The sequence below is a fragment of the Xiphias gladius genome, chromosome 22, assembly GCF_016859285.1.
Source record: "Xiphias gladius isolate SHS-SW01 ecotype Sanya breed wild chromosome 22, ASM1685928v1, whole genome shotgun sequence".
Lineage (NCBI taxonomy): Eukaryota > Metazoa > Chordata > Actinopteri > Istiophoriformes > Xiphiidae > Xiphias > Xiphias gladius.
Window position 1 is genome coordinate 14216071 of NC_053421.1, and position 15915 is coordinate 14231985.

Here is a 15915-nt window from a genome sequence, read left to right on the forward strand (position 1 = left end):
AGAGTGGGTCTGTGCAACATGCGCAAACACCAGCCACACAAATATGAATGAGCCACGGTTTCGGTTCTTCTAATACAAGGTGTCTGGTGTCCGATGCTCGAATAAGCTTTGAGATTACAAACACACAAACAGCAAGTGAACGCCGCATGCACGTATTTGGATATTAGCCACGGATATTTACCTCATCATAAATGGACACACAACAGCGCCTTGTTTTTGCTTTGAAACGGCCCCCTCTGCTGGAGTCAAAGACAATAGCACCCGGATACATCACCGCGTAAAAGGGATTTATAAAGATATGAAATGAGGCACCAAATTAATAGCTAAAAAAGAACTAATGCATAATTCTAAAGAAATAAGTAAAACAAATTGTAAAAAAAAAAAAAAATAAATAAATGTAAACTGTAGTCAGTAAACTGTTTTTTTAATGTTACCTAAATACATACACTACTGGTCAAAAGTATTATAACACCGAAATTTAACCAGCTGTTATTTAAATTTACATAGCACAGTGTCTCAGTGTTTCTGAAATTAAAGCATAGAACAAATAAGCTATTGGGGATTTAAAAAAAAGGAACTGTGGAATCTTGTTCAACTAAATTTGATCCAAATTTTTGATTTATTCAGTAGCCGAACATACTGATGGCGTTCTTTCTACAAAGGAAATCAAGTATTGCACAGAAAGTTCATCCCAGTTCCCCCAATTGTGCTATATTTCTAGTTTGCTTTGCTTTCTCCTTCTGTCCAGTTCATCCCAAACCAGCTCCATGGGGTTTAGTCTGGAGACTGTGCTGGTCTTCCATCATATGAAGTCACCGTCTGGTTCTTTTCTTCTAATGCTTTGGGTCTTTATCTTGCTGTAGAACGAAACCCTGACCAACCATGTTGGGCTTCCTCTGTCAGATGGTGTAGTAACAGTTTGTTTCAAAACTCCCTTTGTACAGACAGAGGGTTTGTAGGTAATCAACAGATGTTTGGAACTTGTAGGAAATGTTTGCACTACTTTCCAAGGATTCATTTACTTCCATTGCTGCAGGAAAGCTGTAAGTTAACTGATTTCTTAGTCCCTGCAAAAGGCCTGTCTTCAAGGAAATTTACATAATTTTTCAGTTTTTTACCTTGGGCAGTTTACTGCTTATCTTTGTAAAATTTAATGTTATTCACTGAACTCGACCTGCTGAAATTTCAATAAAAGCTGAAAAAAATGGGGGTTTTCTAAAACCTTTGACTATCTGTATCGATCATTTCTAATTGTATCCTCATTTTAGAATTTTATATGATCTCTTCTCACTAACATGCTTTTTTGATGATCTCACTTGCATTTGCTGTAGTTGTCAGGTGTTATAAACTGCACTTACCTGTTAAACTGATTGCATATGTACTACTTTACATATTTGCAATGGTCCCGAGTTAAAAGCACCATACATTCAGTCAATCTATCGTGTAATTAACCTCATTGATAATATAGCATGCTGCATTATCCCATGAACACACACTCAGTGAGTTTGAAAATATAGTTTAATACAACATATACTGTATTCTTGAAGTGTGCCAAAACTGCTAAGAACACACAAGGTATTGTAATCAGTTCCCACGGCCTCACAACACATTCTGATCATAATAAAACGTGTTTTAAAAACAAACATAACAAAAATTTAATGCAGTACCAGGTTATCCCATTAAACATGGGTAAACCATGCACATACATTTTGATAATGAACATTATTGATTTACATTTTCTATAACCATTGCAGGGCACCAACTTAAGACTCTTATGTCTATAGTCAATATGAAACTGTTTACTGCACTGATGAGAGAAATCCAGCTTAATTAAGATGCATGTTTGTTGTCACTATACATCCTAAACTTATGTGTCTTTTAAAATAGTTTGGAGCATTGTGTTCCTGTGTGATGAAACTAAACCAGTGGATGCTGTTCAGCCGGGAGACTGCAATCTTTAAGCACTTGGTCCATAATTAAAATAAAAACATCACAAGTAAACTGGATGCGGCTCTCTAGTTTTGTCAAGTCTTAATTGGAACAGATGAAGTTACTTGGTAAATCATCTCAGCAGGTTTGTCTGGTCCACTTTCAACAATGTAACAATCATCATCCATATCCACTCCTGTTTTCCCATTCACAGGAACCACACCTTGCCCTCTGTCCAGACTGACAGCCACAACTTGGTTTTTTTTGGTGTTACCAGCAGCTGGGACCTCAAGTTTTTTCTCACCATTCACCTGAACTGGGCTTGCCGCCGGTGTAACCCTCTTTAGTTTGTAATGTTGTCTGCCACCTCGCATGTGCTGTGCCATAAACTCCTGTGCTTTGATGCACTTGTGTCTCTGAAGCAGCTGAGCAGTTTCGAAAGGAATATGACAGACTCGACATGTGAACGCATTTGGTGCAGAGGACATCTGCATAGGTTCGCTCAACACGTCTGATGCAGAGTTTGTGGGCGTCTTCAACTGCACAGAGGGAGTGACAGGAATCTCCCGACTGCTTTTAGTGGATGCACTTGCATTTGGACTCTGACTCTTTGATGGAAGGGAGACATTCGTAAAAGGCTTGGATGCACTGGGATTCCGACTCTTTGACTGCAGGGATGGAGTGACATGACGCCCCTGATTGCTTTTATTGTATGTTCTGATATTCTGATTTTTCAACTGCAGGGTGGAAGTGACGCAAGGTATCCGAATGCCTTTACTGGCTACACTGAGATTCTGTCTTTTCAACTGTATGGAAGTGGCCTGAGGCCCCTGAGCCCGCGGGTTGTGACTCCTGTCTGTACCGATTTCATTTACACTCTTGAAACTCACCGGTCTCGCTGTAATGAGTCTGAATTTGGTAGCAGTATTGGGTGAGTTACAAACATGGAAGCGAGGCACTACCTTCTTGCTGGAGAGCAGCAGCCCACATCCTATACAGCCAGAAACTTTATCTGTGACATGAAAGCTGTGGTGGGAGATTAGAGAAGTCTTTGTAAAAAAACAAAGCCCACATTTACCACAAGTGTATGGCTTCTTCTTGTTAAACTTACGCACCGTTTGCAACAACACAACTGGCTGGTAAAGTGTCCAAAGATCCACTGTTGGTGAACCTACACCTGCAAAAATATTCTGCATGTCTGTTGTAGAGGTGACAGGATTTGGGGGGATAGATGCTTGTGACAATGAGGGGTACAACTCAGGCACTTGTGAAATCTGTGCAGACTGCATGGGAACTGGCATACAAGCTGACGTTAAGGGTACTTGCAGCTTAGGCTTCACTGGCAAGGAAACTGATGGCACATTGTTCAAATTAGGTGTCTTCCAGACAACCTCACCTGTCTGTAATCTTTTCAGCTTCTCCTCCTCTTCTATGCGCTTCTCAATTCTACGCTTCCTTATTGTTTCATGATCAAGCACTTGGTGCCCTGGTTCATGCGTTGTGCTGTGCTCTAGCATGTCTTTGTACTGGGTAAACTCAGTTCCACAGGAGCAGATGTAACTTGCAGCAGAACAAACGTGTTCCTCCAGGCATCTCCGATCTGAAAATATTTGCTCACAGCTGAAGCAAAACCGGCCGGCATTTATCAAATCTCTGCTTAGACCATCCTCCAGGACATTTTGCAGTTTTTGCCGTCCTCTCTCCATGATCAGGCTAGGCATGGATGTGTTCAATGATGAAGTGGAGCCCTCTAGAGCACCGTTCCAGCTGATGGAGACAAGTTTAAGAATTAATACAATCATAAACTGAATAGAAATAAATTGACACAATGTTCAATTCAGGTACACCCCATGATTCAATAGCAACTGATACCACCTAGTTCCAAGGAGCCAGTTATGCTAACAGCTACATAGAGTAAACGAATTGCATGCTAAGGCAGGAAGAGAGGGTTGGATTTTTTCATAATCATTTATAGCCTCCTTTTAAAACATTATTTTTTAGTTATCGTCATTTGACGAAAACGTCTGAGGCGAACTGATGAACTCTACAAGGTAATTTCTTACCATACACACCACAGCTTGTGAAATACACACCGTATACTAACTCAACCAAAAAATACAAAGATATATCTATAAAACTTATTTTCTATACAACTATATATTTGGAAAAATGCTTCAGCTAGTCAGGTTTTAGTCGTTAATTTGTTGAACGCGCGTTTGCCTTGCTACAAGCCTACCATGCTAACGTTAGCTTCAACTAGCTCATAGACAATAACGTTAGCTTACTTTCACATGAAAATCAAAGTAGAGCCGTATCAATATTCTGGTATATCCTCCCAACAAACCGCAAGCAGCTTGTCGATTGTGGTTTTGTGAGACATTCAGAATGAGGCCAACTTGCCGGCGTTCAGCAGAGTACGTAGCAGTTAGCCCATTAGCCACACCAAAAAACAAGAAGAAAAAAAAAAAAAAAAAAAAAAAAACCCAGCCATCCCTCTTCTTCTACGGTTGGCGCACTTCTAGGGAAAACGTTCTGCTCTTGCTTCGTCACACTGACACCTATCGACTGGAGGTGCTGGTTCACCTTTGGTGTTTTTAACGCGGGAATTACAGTGGGTGAAACTTAGTCTCGACAGAAAACTCTCACGAGTCTGACATTTCAGTCTTGACCATGAAAACATTAGCTCTCAACACAAGGTCCACTTACTCGCGCTTGTTCAAGCTTTCGGGAACAGTGCTCATCCGCGGAGCGAGGTTTTCCGCAGTTGCCATGGAAACAGATGTTTCAGCGCACCTCTAGCACTTGACAGTTCATTCTGGTCTATCGAAACAGTCCCACTCAATCCTGTGATGAGGACTGTGACACAGCTGAAAGCTCCTGAACAAGGGAGTCATTGGACACAGAGCACTGTGGCTCCTAGAGTGCAATAAAAGATTTTGCATTTTGACACCTTATGCATCGACTTAGGAAAAGCGGACATAACCATTGCGTTTTATTTTTCATTTTTATAAAATGATTGCACAAAATAAGATTTAATAACCGTAAATGGGGGATGTCATCACAGTGAATTTAAAATGAAGTCTCAGAGGTTTCTCAGGGATTGTGTAAATAAGGAAGCAACTCTAACTTTGTACTGTAGATGATTTTTTAATCGCCAGTACAGTTTGGGATACCTTTTCCCCCTTACCAAAGGCAAATAGGGCCCCACCCCTAAGGTTTCTCAGCTTTCTTTAAAATCTGACTTTAAAATAATATTACCCTCTGCTGACATTTACTGTTAATTGGCATTCAACTTATAACCCACCTGTGTGGCAACATTATAATGTTGAAGTTATAAATACCATGGCTGAATTAACCTGCTAGTTCCTGCAATTAAGCCCTGTTCCTCATACTCTGTGCCATGTGTACAGTTTTTATTATGCTGGAATACTGACTGGCCGCAGATTTGCTGTGTGGTGATTTGATTGAACACAACAATTTCGAATAATGCAACATGCAAGCACAGAAATTAGATAAAGAAGGTCTAAAAACTGGGTTTTGACACAGGTACCCCCATCAAGACACAGCCTTAGGTACAGATTACAAAACAGGAGCCACTTTATGGCCATTATCATATCAGTTGATGTGCTTCATTGGTGCATTATCTCAAATTTCCAATAAACATTAACGCACAGTAAGCCTGGAGTATATGGGACCTCGGGAGTTCTGCAGCAGTTGTTTGCTTGGTAATCCAGTCTTGATAGACAATATTTCATTAATTAGTCCACTTATTCCCCATACACAATTTAGAAATATGCCCAATTAAATCTAAAATGAACACCAGAGTTGTGAAGTAGTTCTAAATTAAATCCCTTTTTGAATAACAACCTCACACTAAAACCTTGTGCACACAGCATATTAAATTGTGATTAATTCTGATTCATTCATTTCACACTAAAGCTGATACATTTCTATTAAGTAAAAATGTCCATCTAACCAAGCAGGACTAATGGCTGTTTGGATAATTATGATGAGAAAAACCCAGACCTGAAGCTTGGATAGCTGTAAAAAGATACATTCCAGGCTTTATTACCTGCAGTTATTTACCTACGTTTGAGAAACAAAAACCTTGGTCATTTTGATACCACTGATATTTTACCTTTTCATATTAAATGCTCTGAACACAATGTATAAAAAACAACACACTTTTCTTGTGTTAGTCTTCAAATTTTTGCTTTAAAGCCTTTAAAGAAGATATAAGATCCCATATCACACAAAATGATGTAATGTACACACTTCACATACTGGTATGTTTATTAACACCAGGAACAACAACAAGCTACATCACAACCTCTGTGATAAAAGTTTGATTACCAAATATTCAAACATTTACAGGCTAATGATGCTATGTAATATAGGGATTAAGTGGTAGAACTAAAATGCACAGTATATCAAAGCTTTTGTTTTTACAGTGGCAAGCTACTATGACACACTCCCAAGAGTTGCTTAAAAAAACATCACCTTATGCAGCTGTTCAATGTCTCCTGGAAAGTAAAAAAACAAGTACACCTGGCAAATATGGAAAGACTATTTACTACTATACTATAAGATACGCTCTGTTCTTAATGCACCACTCCCATGTTAGACATTTTCAGTGTCATTAAGAAGTCAGCTGTTCTTGTGTTTGTGGCTTAGTGTCTCCAGCCATGATTCGATGAATCCTCCTGCGGTGGTTTTTGAGTGATTTAAGGTTTGGGTATGTACCCTGACAGACGTCACAGCGATATGAGTCTGACTGTTTATGAGTAAGCAGGTGTTTCTGCAAACCATCCACAGTGCCAAACCAGCGGAGACAGACAGGACAACGTACAGGCTTGATGGTGGGCTTGCAAGCCCCACTCCTCTGGTGAAATATAAGACTGATTGTATTCGGGAAATCAGAGTTGCAGTGGGAACAGTGATAGGTTTTTGGTAGATTTGTGGGTAGATTTGTAGCCCGTCCACCTTTGCATCGATTCCAAGATATGTGCCTTCGAAGGGAACAACGAGTGGCAAAAGTGTTGCCACATCGTGTGCATACAATCCGCTGCTGCTTTTTTGTGGGATTTGGAAGCTGCTCTGGGCATGGTTGCTTCTGTGGAGGTTGATGCACTGACTGAGGTGCCTGCTGCTGAGGTGGCTGTTGCTGAAATCGAAGTAGCAGAGGTTGTGATCGTTGTGGTTGTAGACCTTTCAGCAGCTGGTGGTGAGGATGCATATGGATCTGCAGATGGACTTCATAGTCTGCCCAGGAACTAACAGTCTCTCCACAAGTCGGACATGTGTAGGATTCCTGGGCATGTTTCTGCAGATGCTCCAGGAGAAGCCTTGGAGATGTGAATCCGACCCCACACTCGCATGTCACCCTCCTTGGAAGTACAGAGGGCAGTGACATGATGCCCCAGTTGCCTCCTTCATCCTCCTGGGTTTGACAATCTGTTGGATTGCCCGACAAACTCTGCTGCATAGTTCCTCTATCCACATCTGCCAGTGTTCGGTGCAACTGACATTTCTTACTGTGAACCATCATGTTATCTTTGCGATTAAAAGTCTTCCCACACACAAAACAAGCAAACATTGGTTTCATATTGTTTGAATTTAGCGGAATATCACCCTGACTGCCAGTCTGTGCTATAGTCCCAAGTCCACGTGGCCTGAACCCACATAACCGTAAATGGCGCCTCAAAGTAGATGCCCGACTGTAGGTTTTCTGACACCTGTTGCAAGGGTAACGTTTTACACCATCTCTGACAAAGAAGCGCAGGCTAGTGGGCATCATCTCTGCATGTTCGACTGATGTCTTCACCTCTCTGTCATCACTAACTTTCTCTGCAGAACTAAGCACCTCCATTTCATCATCCAAGGGCATTGTCCACTGCCCTTCATTGCTGTCTTCATTATCAACTGCTGCGGCATCCCAGCTGTTTTCTTCTCCTTGCTGGAGTGAAATCCCACACGGAGAGGCATCCTTGTGCTGCTCCATCACTGAAGGTTTGGGATAGAATGGTGAGAAGCTTTTTGCTGGATTAGTCCAGGCCACCTGTGAAACTGCAGACTGGTCTGAATTTAGAGAGGTCACCTCTACCTTGATGCGACCAGTAACTTCAGTGCCCACAGCAATACTCTTGACAAACTGAGATTCAGCTTTAACCTCTGTATCTGTTTTGACTGTACTGTTTGATCTCAATACTAGCATTTTCTGAATGGGGGGATTGGCTTGCCGAGAGAGGGCTGACCCTGTGCCCTGACACTTGTGCATTTTGAGATTCCACCTCCGTGCATAGCTGTGCTTGCACAATGGACAAAAGAAAACTTTTTTTGTGTTGTTGAGCCTATGGAATGGAACTATTTTTTGGGCAAATGGTAACTTGTTTTTTAAAGAACTTGAGGGCTGTATGGTCTTGTTTCCTAACTGAGGGCATACGTGACTGTCAGGTAAGGGTAGCCGCCCAATGATCAGCTGCTTGCAGCGACGACAACATTTAATCCTCTCTTTTTTGTGCAAGAAATGATGCTCTGTCAGTCTGTCCAAGTTTTGAAAGATCCTACGACAGCGGCCACATTGGTATCTCCCATATGTACCATTACCCATTGGATCCATGAGCTTTTGACGGGTTTCAAGAACCACAACAGGTGAGAAAGTCTTAGTCAAAGAGACAACCCTCTTCTTACTGGATTCCAGGATTCTGCTAATGGATGGAGCTTTCGTCTTTATACCGGGTTTTGCAAGCAGTCGCCTCAACTGTGCAATAGAGAGATCGTTGATCTGAGACACCGCAGTTTTTGTTCCTGGTGTTATATCAACAGGGACGACTTCTTGTTTGGGGGTAACTGTGTTATCATTTTGATTCTGAGACTGAAGAGGTGAAAAGCGCTTCATGTACGCCGATGCCAGCAACTTCATTAGGGCATTATTTTTGGGCAAACTCTCTCCCTTTTCACTGCTGAGAACAGAATCGGGTTTGTCCTGGAAATGCATGTGCTCTACAGTCTCCGGTATTTGCTCTGCTGGCACTGACATGTTGTCATGTTGTTTGTCACTGTCATTTAGGGGGGGGGTACCCTGGCCTTGTGAAGTGGTTACGATGGCAATGCCATCCCCCAGGCTTACATCTGCTTTATGGTCTGTTAATGTGGGCAGTTTGACAGGTGGAGATCCTGAAGTAGAGGGGCAACTAAGGACCAAACCTGACTGGGTTACAGTTGGACTGAATGATATGTGCTGGGTGGGAAAAACGCGATTGCACCCTGCTCCACTCGAGAGAACATTGTTATCCAGAGGCTGCAGTAGCTGAATTTGAGAGACATGTGAACGCTTGTGCTCCAGCATAAGACTGAAGTCCTGAAATTCCTCTCCACAATCACAAATGTAAAAAGAAGGTGAAGGGCTCTCAGGCAAGAGTGTTGGTGGACTAGGGTGCTCACTGGACGAGTCCATACTTGCAAACAGTGCTTCATGTGGGCTGATGTTAGGCTGTGGAGGGGGGGGGACCTTGGACAGTGCACTCGCATGGGTTGCCTGATGTACTAGCAAGGAGGCCAGTCCAGTGAAGGTGGCTGAACATGCCACACAACGATACACTTTGGAGGACGAAGTATTTCCCTGTAACCCAAGCATCATGGGAGCCAAATGTACAAGGCAATCCAGGTGTTGTGGTCAAGGCAGTTTCCTGTAAAACACACACAACACACACGATGTCACTAACTGAAATTGGACAGTCACAATTTTCACATTGTGTACAAACATGTTAAAGATACATTTTTTAACCTAATATCTTTCTACTTGTTCTAATGACATACTTGTATTCGCCAAAAGTCTTTTTCTCATTCATTTCACCGTTGAACATGCTAACTCAATTTCAAACACTGATACTAATGGAAAGCAAAACGAACACAAAGATGAGAAAACCAGGTTATGTGCTATGCAGAAAATTGTCACCATAAGACAAGCAATATGGTTTGTGCAATGAAACATTGCAAAATCTCCTTTTCACACAGAACATTGTTAGGTGGGGTTTCAGCCAACATGGTCCAGCTGAAACAATGGCTTACCAGGTTCCTTTCAGAGATTCCTAAACCTAGACCAGTAAGCCATATACAGAGAAGGCCAGGGCTAGTCAGTGCTGCCTTGGACTCGTAACATCCAACTCCAGTGAACACCTGAGGGATGCCCTAGTTTGCAACATGAAAAGTATTAACCTCCTGCCTGCTGGTGGTCAGCAAATCCATCAGGCCCTTCCTGCTGAAATTGGATCAAATCCCACAGCTGCAGATTTCCAGTCCTGGTTGAAATTATTGACACCCCTGAATTTTAAGTACAGAATTTTGAATATCTTCAGAAATAAATGCAAATTAACAAATTTTGTATGATAAAAATATTTTTTTTTAAGAAGTGTCCAAGGTTACTGAACAAAAGAAAATAAAACAAGACAACGTCAAAACCTAGCATATGGCTAGACTGCCCTTTAACTGTTTACTTCTCTCCTACTCTCTGTGCTCACATCTTGAGTATTTTAATGTAGCCGAATTCCCAATAAAGCTAATCTCCTTAACATGTTTTTCTGTTTCTGTTGTCAGACAATGGAACAAATATGAAATAGTTACTGAAACGCGGCCCATTAAGACTACATTTTAACCAGCAATCACTTCCAAGCCATTTCCAAGCTGCTGCTGCTCTGCACTGCTAATGGCCTGATTTTATAACCACAAAGTCATCTGACAAAATCACCACACACACAACAGCTGTGCTGTGATTTTAGCTATATTGATTTCATTGGCTGACGGAATAATGAATACATCCAGTTTATTGTCTATAGTAATCAAGAGGGTTTTTTTAAATTCCTCTCTGATGAAGGCACTGTGATGTTAAACCCAACTAGTGATTTAAACCATTATAGCTGACTAAATAAAGCCTTTTAATATCTTTTCTCTTTGCTCTGCCGAAGGGTCAAGCCACATACAGTTTAGTACATAAGTATTTGGACAGTGACACAATTTTCCTAATTTTGCCTGAGTACACCACCACAATGGATTTGAAATGAAGCGATCAAGATGTGACTGAAGTGTAGACTACAGCCATTTGGGAATTAGAGCCATTTTTATACATAGTCCCTCATTTTCAGAGGATCAAAGGTTATTAGAGAATTAACAATTGATCAGTTTCATGGCCAGGTGTGGCCTGTTCCCTCATTTTTTCATGACAAATTAAGCAGATAAAAAGTCTGTAGTTAACTCCAAGTCTTGAATTTCCATTTGGTAACTGTTAATGGGAACTCTCAATATGCCGTACAAAGAGGACCACATACTGAGATGCAAATGAAGGAGGTCATTATTAGGCTGAAAACACAAAACAAACCTATCGGGCAGATAGCAGAAAGTTTAGGAGTGGCCAAATCAACGATTTGGTACATTCTTAAAAAGAAGGAATGTATCAGAGAGCTGAGCAATACCAAAAGGCCCAAAGACCATGGAAGACAACTAAAGTGGATGATCACAAAATTCTCTCTTTGGTGAAGAAAAACCCTTCACAACGTCTAGTCAGGTCAAGAGCACTCAAGGAGGTAGGCTAACATTGTCAAAGTCTACAATCAAGAGTCCTTTATCACATGGTACAAACCACTGGTAACACTCAAGAACAGAAAGTCCAGATTAGACTTTTTCAGAAAACATAAAAAAAAAATCCTGCCCAGTTCTGGAACAAGATTCCTTGGAAAAAGATGAAACCAGATGAACTTGTCCGAGAATGATGGGAAGAGAAGAGTATGGAGAAGGAAAGGAACGGCTCATGATCCAAAGCACACCACATCATCCTATCAAACATGGTGGACGCAGTGTTATGGCATGGGCATGTATGGCTGCCAATGGAACTGGGTCACTGGCGTTTATTGATGAGGTGACTGCTGATAGAAGTAGTAGGATGAATTCTGAAGTGTACAGGGCTTTACTATGTGCTCAGATTCAGCCGAATGCTGCAAAACTGATAACATGGTGTTTAACGGTACAGATGGATAATGACCGAAAACATACTGCGAAAGCAACACGAGAGCTTCTCAAGGCAAAGAAATGGAATTTTCTTCAATGGCCAAGTCAGTCACCTGACTTAAACCCATCTAAGCCTGCTCTTCACTTACTGAAGACAAAACTGAGGGCAAAAAGACCAATATACATTTCAATAACATCTTGATGGCTTGATTTCAAATCCATTGTGATGGTGTATAGAGGCGAAATTGCGAAAACTTTGTCACTGTTCAAACACTTATCTAAATGTAGAAAGCGGTTTTGAATCATTTTTTATATCTGTCACTTCCCGACTCACGGAACAGATACACTACCATTTGATCAAATGTATCAGTCCACTCTGACTCAGAGTCACTTGCATATCACCTGCATCATCAACGGACCCCCCACATTTTTTTACGCTCCAAGTCTATTTTTTTCTTCTGGCGGGCTAAGTGAAGTACGCTGTACAACTCTTCTCCAGTAAACCATGCTTAATTCACCAAACATCTTCCATTCAGTAAATGTTTTAAAATAGATGGACTTTTGCTGAAGCTCACACTGGTCTGCACCTTGCTGTGTGTGCTAAGTGAAGTAACCTCCACAGACAGCTATTCAAATCAAATAAATCTCCTGATGTATAAATGTGACATAGCTCATGCCACTTCACATTAAAAGCTTTCCACTGAGGCGATGCAAAGCTTTTATTGCGAAGCAGCTACCGGAAGTGCACCCGTATTTGTTACTAAAGGTTAGTTAGTCTGCTGAGACTTTGTTAAAAATGACATTTTTGTTCAGCCTTATGTTTTCAGATCAGTTTTAAATACTTAAAGGGAGATGAAAAAAAAGTAAACACAGCCACAATGAACTGGATAGAGGGAGTGCTGAGGTGAAAAATGCTTTTTGGAATTTGGGCGAATCTCAAACCCCCAACATGTCATGAAAGTACCACAGAACTGAAATATCATTGGAATGAAAAGTCCCATATTAGGAGGTTAACACTAGCTCCAAATACACTTGTATTGAAGTAATTGTATGAAAAAGTATTAATCATACAAGTAACAAAAGAATCACTCATTGATTGAATTAAGCCTATGTGGGTGTGGTGCTGTAGCTTGATGTCAAAGAAAAAGGTCTAAAACACTAGTGGAAGATGGTATAAATAATGATTCAATTGTTTTGGCTGTGAAACTCAGTCCTCCTCTGTACAGTGTGTGTGTCACTTCAAGATGCTCCATAATTTTGAAGAGGAATGACAATGACCTGTTACACAGATTTGTCTTATAGCACAACTGGTAAACTTGAGATAGTTGAAGAGTATTATGTCAATGTGTGACTTTTAATTCTGACAGGCAGATCATGCAGTTCTCATACATATATTCATGCTTGTGTAATATTTACATTAACCTTTTAAAATTTTTCGACTTCTCCTCATGCACCACAAATAAATTTGGATTTTTAATAGCATCATTAAAAAAGTCTGAATAAAGTTTTGCCTCTTTTGAAGATGTCAACCATTTTGAAGCATGCTTGGACTCCTCTCTTTACTATTCAGGATACATATTGATAATTCTAAACTTGTTTGATCAGTTATTTAAAAAAAAAAAAAAAAAAAAAAACAAAGACCACAGCATACACTTATATCCGTAAACCTAAACACTTGAGGTTCAATTGAATGGGAGTGCTTTACGTACAGCTTGCAGTATTTGACTAAGCAAATGACAACGAGCTCAGTAAGGTACCAAACATAAGGTGAACCAAAACACAAAACACATGAACGGAAACGTTGCTAAGAAAAGAAAAAAACAAAACAAGAATAGCCTCCTCCAGTAGACAGTGGGATTCTTAAGCTACGCAAGCCTGCTAATGCTGGACACACTGTGAACGAAAATAGCGATGTTTCACTAAATAATTTACCCTACCGTTACACACACGTAGTATCGTTTTAACAAGCTCCAATCTCAGGCTAACGAGCTTCTCACATAAACTCAATGCATCTGACGCACGTTTGCTAGCTTGGCATCTGCCCCTACCACATATACATACCCCCCTAAGTCTTGTCAAAAATATCTCAGAAGGCTTGCTAGTGAAAGCTAACCAAGAGGAGGTGGCCAGCCACGTTCCCGAGGAAGGCCAGAGAAAGGAAGAACTAACATTAGCAAGCTAGCTGCCATGACCTATGGAGCTGCTGCTGCACAATAACTAACCACTCGTATCTTCACGTACTCACCAGCCACAAGAGCCTTACCGATATCCTTCAAAGAGGAGCCAAAATGGCTAAGCGGGAGGAGAAGAAATGGCTCGGCACACATCTGTCCATGCAGAGGCATAAACTCTCGAGGGAAAAGCGGCTCAGCACAGCTCTGTTGTGAACCAACATGACGCTGTGCCAGGAGGAAGAGCAACGAGCTTAGAGCTGCGGCAGCGGCAGCGCCAGCGGCAGCAGCAGCAGCAGGCGCGGAGCGACACCGTAGGTTTACACGGCGCAGGCGCAGGCGCAGTTGACTCCTCTAGGTGAGTGCCGTAAGTTATCTGTGGTCGTGCGCTGTGCCTGCGGTGCGATTTGGCACTGTGGCCGAAGTCGGAAATGCAGGTCATGTGAGGTACTCTGTGCCATACAAACCTTTGCCTTTTCTAATTCAAACAGCAGTAAATAATGCAGATATTTTTACATCCAGCAATTTCTCTTTTGCATCCTCACAATTTTACCTATTATGTCTAAAATTATTTGTGCTCTGTGTATGTTCTCCTACATATGTACCCCTTGCCAAGAGGTTCCAACTGCAGACCTCAGTCACTCAATGACAATGATCAAGATAATTATCACAAACGTAATACTAATGTCCCTGGACTTTGCACTTATCATTAGGCAAACATAAGCTGCACTTCACCTGAGTAATGTTTGCTACATTAACAGAGCGAGGGGTCACCAGGGCAAAAATGAGCAGTGGGCCCCTGTTTCTCCCCAGGTATGAAACTCTGATCATACTCCAGGACAGACAGACAGTTGCACACTTGCACATGGACAGCAGACACGCAGTTGATTCCATACATACTACAATGGGTGTATGTGTATACAGACATGTTCCACACATAAGCTTTAGAGAACATGAGGGCGACCTCTGACAGCAAGACGAAGAGCTCCTTTGTTGTATTTGGCTGAACATAATTAGAAATTCATAAAAGGAAATGTAAGGTACACGCATATGGTGCAGAAAATGAAAACCCAGATTATTTTTCTAGCGCATGCGCTCTGACGGTCTGGGGCACTTGTCCATTTGTCCAGCTGGTGATCCAGCCTTGATAGCCTTAGCCAATTGGTTCTTTAAAGAAAAACAGTTGGCTTTCCATTAAGATAAAAATGGAGCAGCTGCCCCAGTTGGAGGAGTTCAGGTATCTTAAGGTCTTCTTTATGACTGAGGGTATGCTTTGCAAGAGTGACTGCCATTCAGCAGCAGGTCCATTCAGGCAGTCGCTGTATCATTAACTGTTGTGGTTAGGAGAGACCAGATGTGTAAGGCAAAGGTCTTGATTTACTGACTGCACCAACCTTCACCGCACAAATAGAATGAATCATACTGCAAATAGCTGATATAAGATTGTTTGGATACCTAAAGATGACCCCCGAGGCACCTTCTTGGACATGTGGTGGCAACAGTCTACTGGAAGGAGACCCGGGAGATTTACTTGATCAACTTGATTTACATTCAGATTTCCACTTTGCCGGGTTTGTCTTTTCTAATGTCAACTTTACGTTTAACCAAGCAGAGAAGCAACTACTGCAGTTTCTAGTTACAGTTTCATTGTTGTTTTGACCAATCAGCAATGCTCAGTACTGCAAACTGCACCCTTAGAACTACATCACGATCTTGTTTGGGACAGTAACCATGGCCCAGGGTGTCATTCTGGACCTAGGTTCATGGTTGAAATTCAGACTTGAGTGTGGATCATGAATTTGTAAAAAAACTTTGG

General features: G+C 41.4%; 2 protein-coding genes across 3 annotated transcripts; both read right to left on the bottom strand.

The window, feature by feature from the left end:
- Positions 1–1496: 1496 nt before the first annotated feature.
- On the bottom strand, positions 1497–4365 carry LOC120783776. Its single transcript, XM_040116993.1, has 2 exons — positions 4215–4365; positions 1497–3696 (listed from the first exon to the last, which is right to left on the bottom strand). Exon 2 carries the CDS (start codon positions 3648–3650, stop codon positions 2025–2027), a length of 1626 nt encoding a protein of 541 aa, XP_039972927.1. The 5' UTR covers positions 3651–3696; positions 4215–4365; the 3' UTR covers positions 1497–2024.
- A 678-nt stretch (positions 4366–5043) lies between these two features.
- im:7147486 (zinc finger protein Xfin) lies at positions 5044–14413 on the bottom strand. Of its 2 annotated transcripts, none has more exons than XM_040116981.1 (2): positions 14192–14413; positions 5044–9617 (listed from the first exon to the last, which is right to left on the bottom strand). In XM_040116981.1, the coding sequence occupies exon 2, from the start codon at positions 9566–9568 to the stop codon at positions 6569–6571; it is 3000 nt and encodes a 999-aa protein (XP_039972915.1). In that variant the 5' UTR covers positions 9569–9617; positions 14192–14413; the 3' UTR covers positions 5044–6568. The 2 variants fall into 2 exon arrangements, with proteins under 2 accessions (XP_039972915.1, XP_039972914.1); XM_040116980.1 differs by having other exon boundaries at positions 14174–14413.
- Between the last annotated feature and the right edge of the window lie 1502 nt (positions 14414–15915).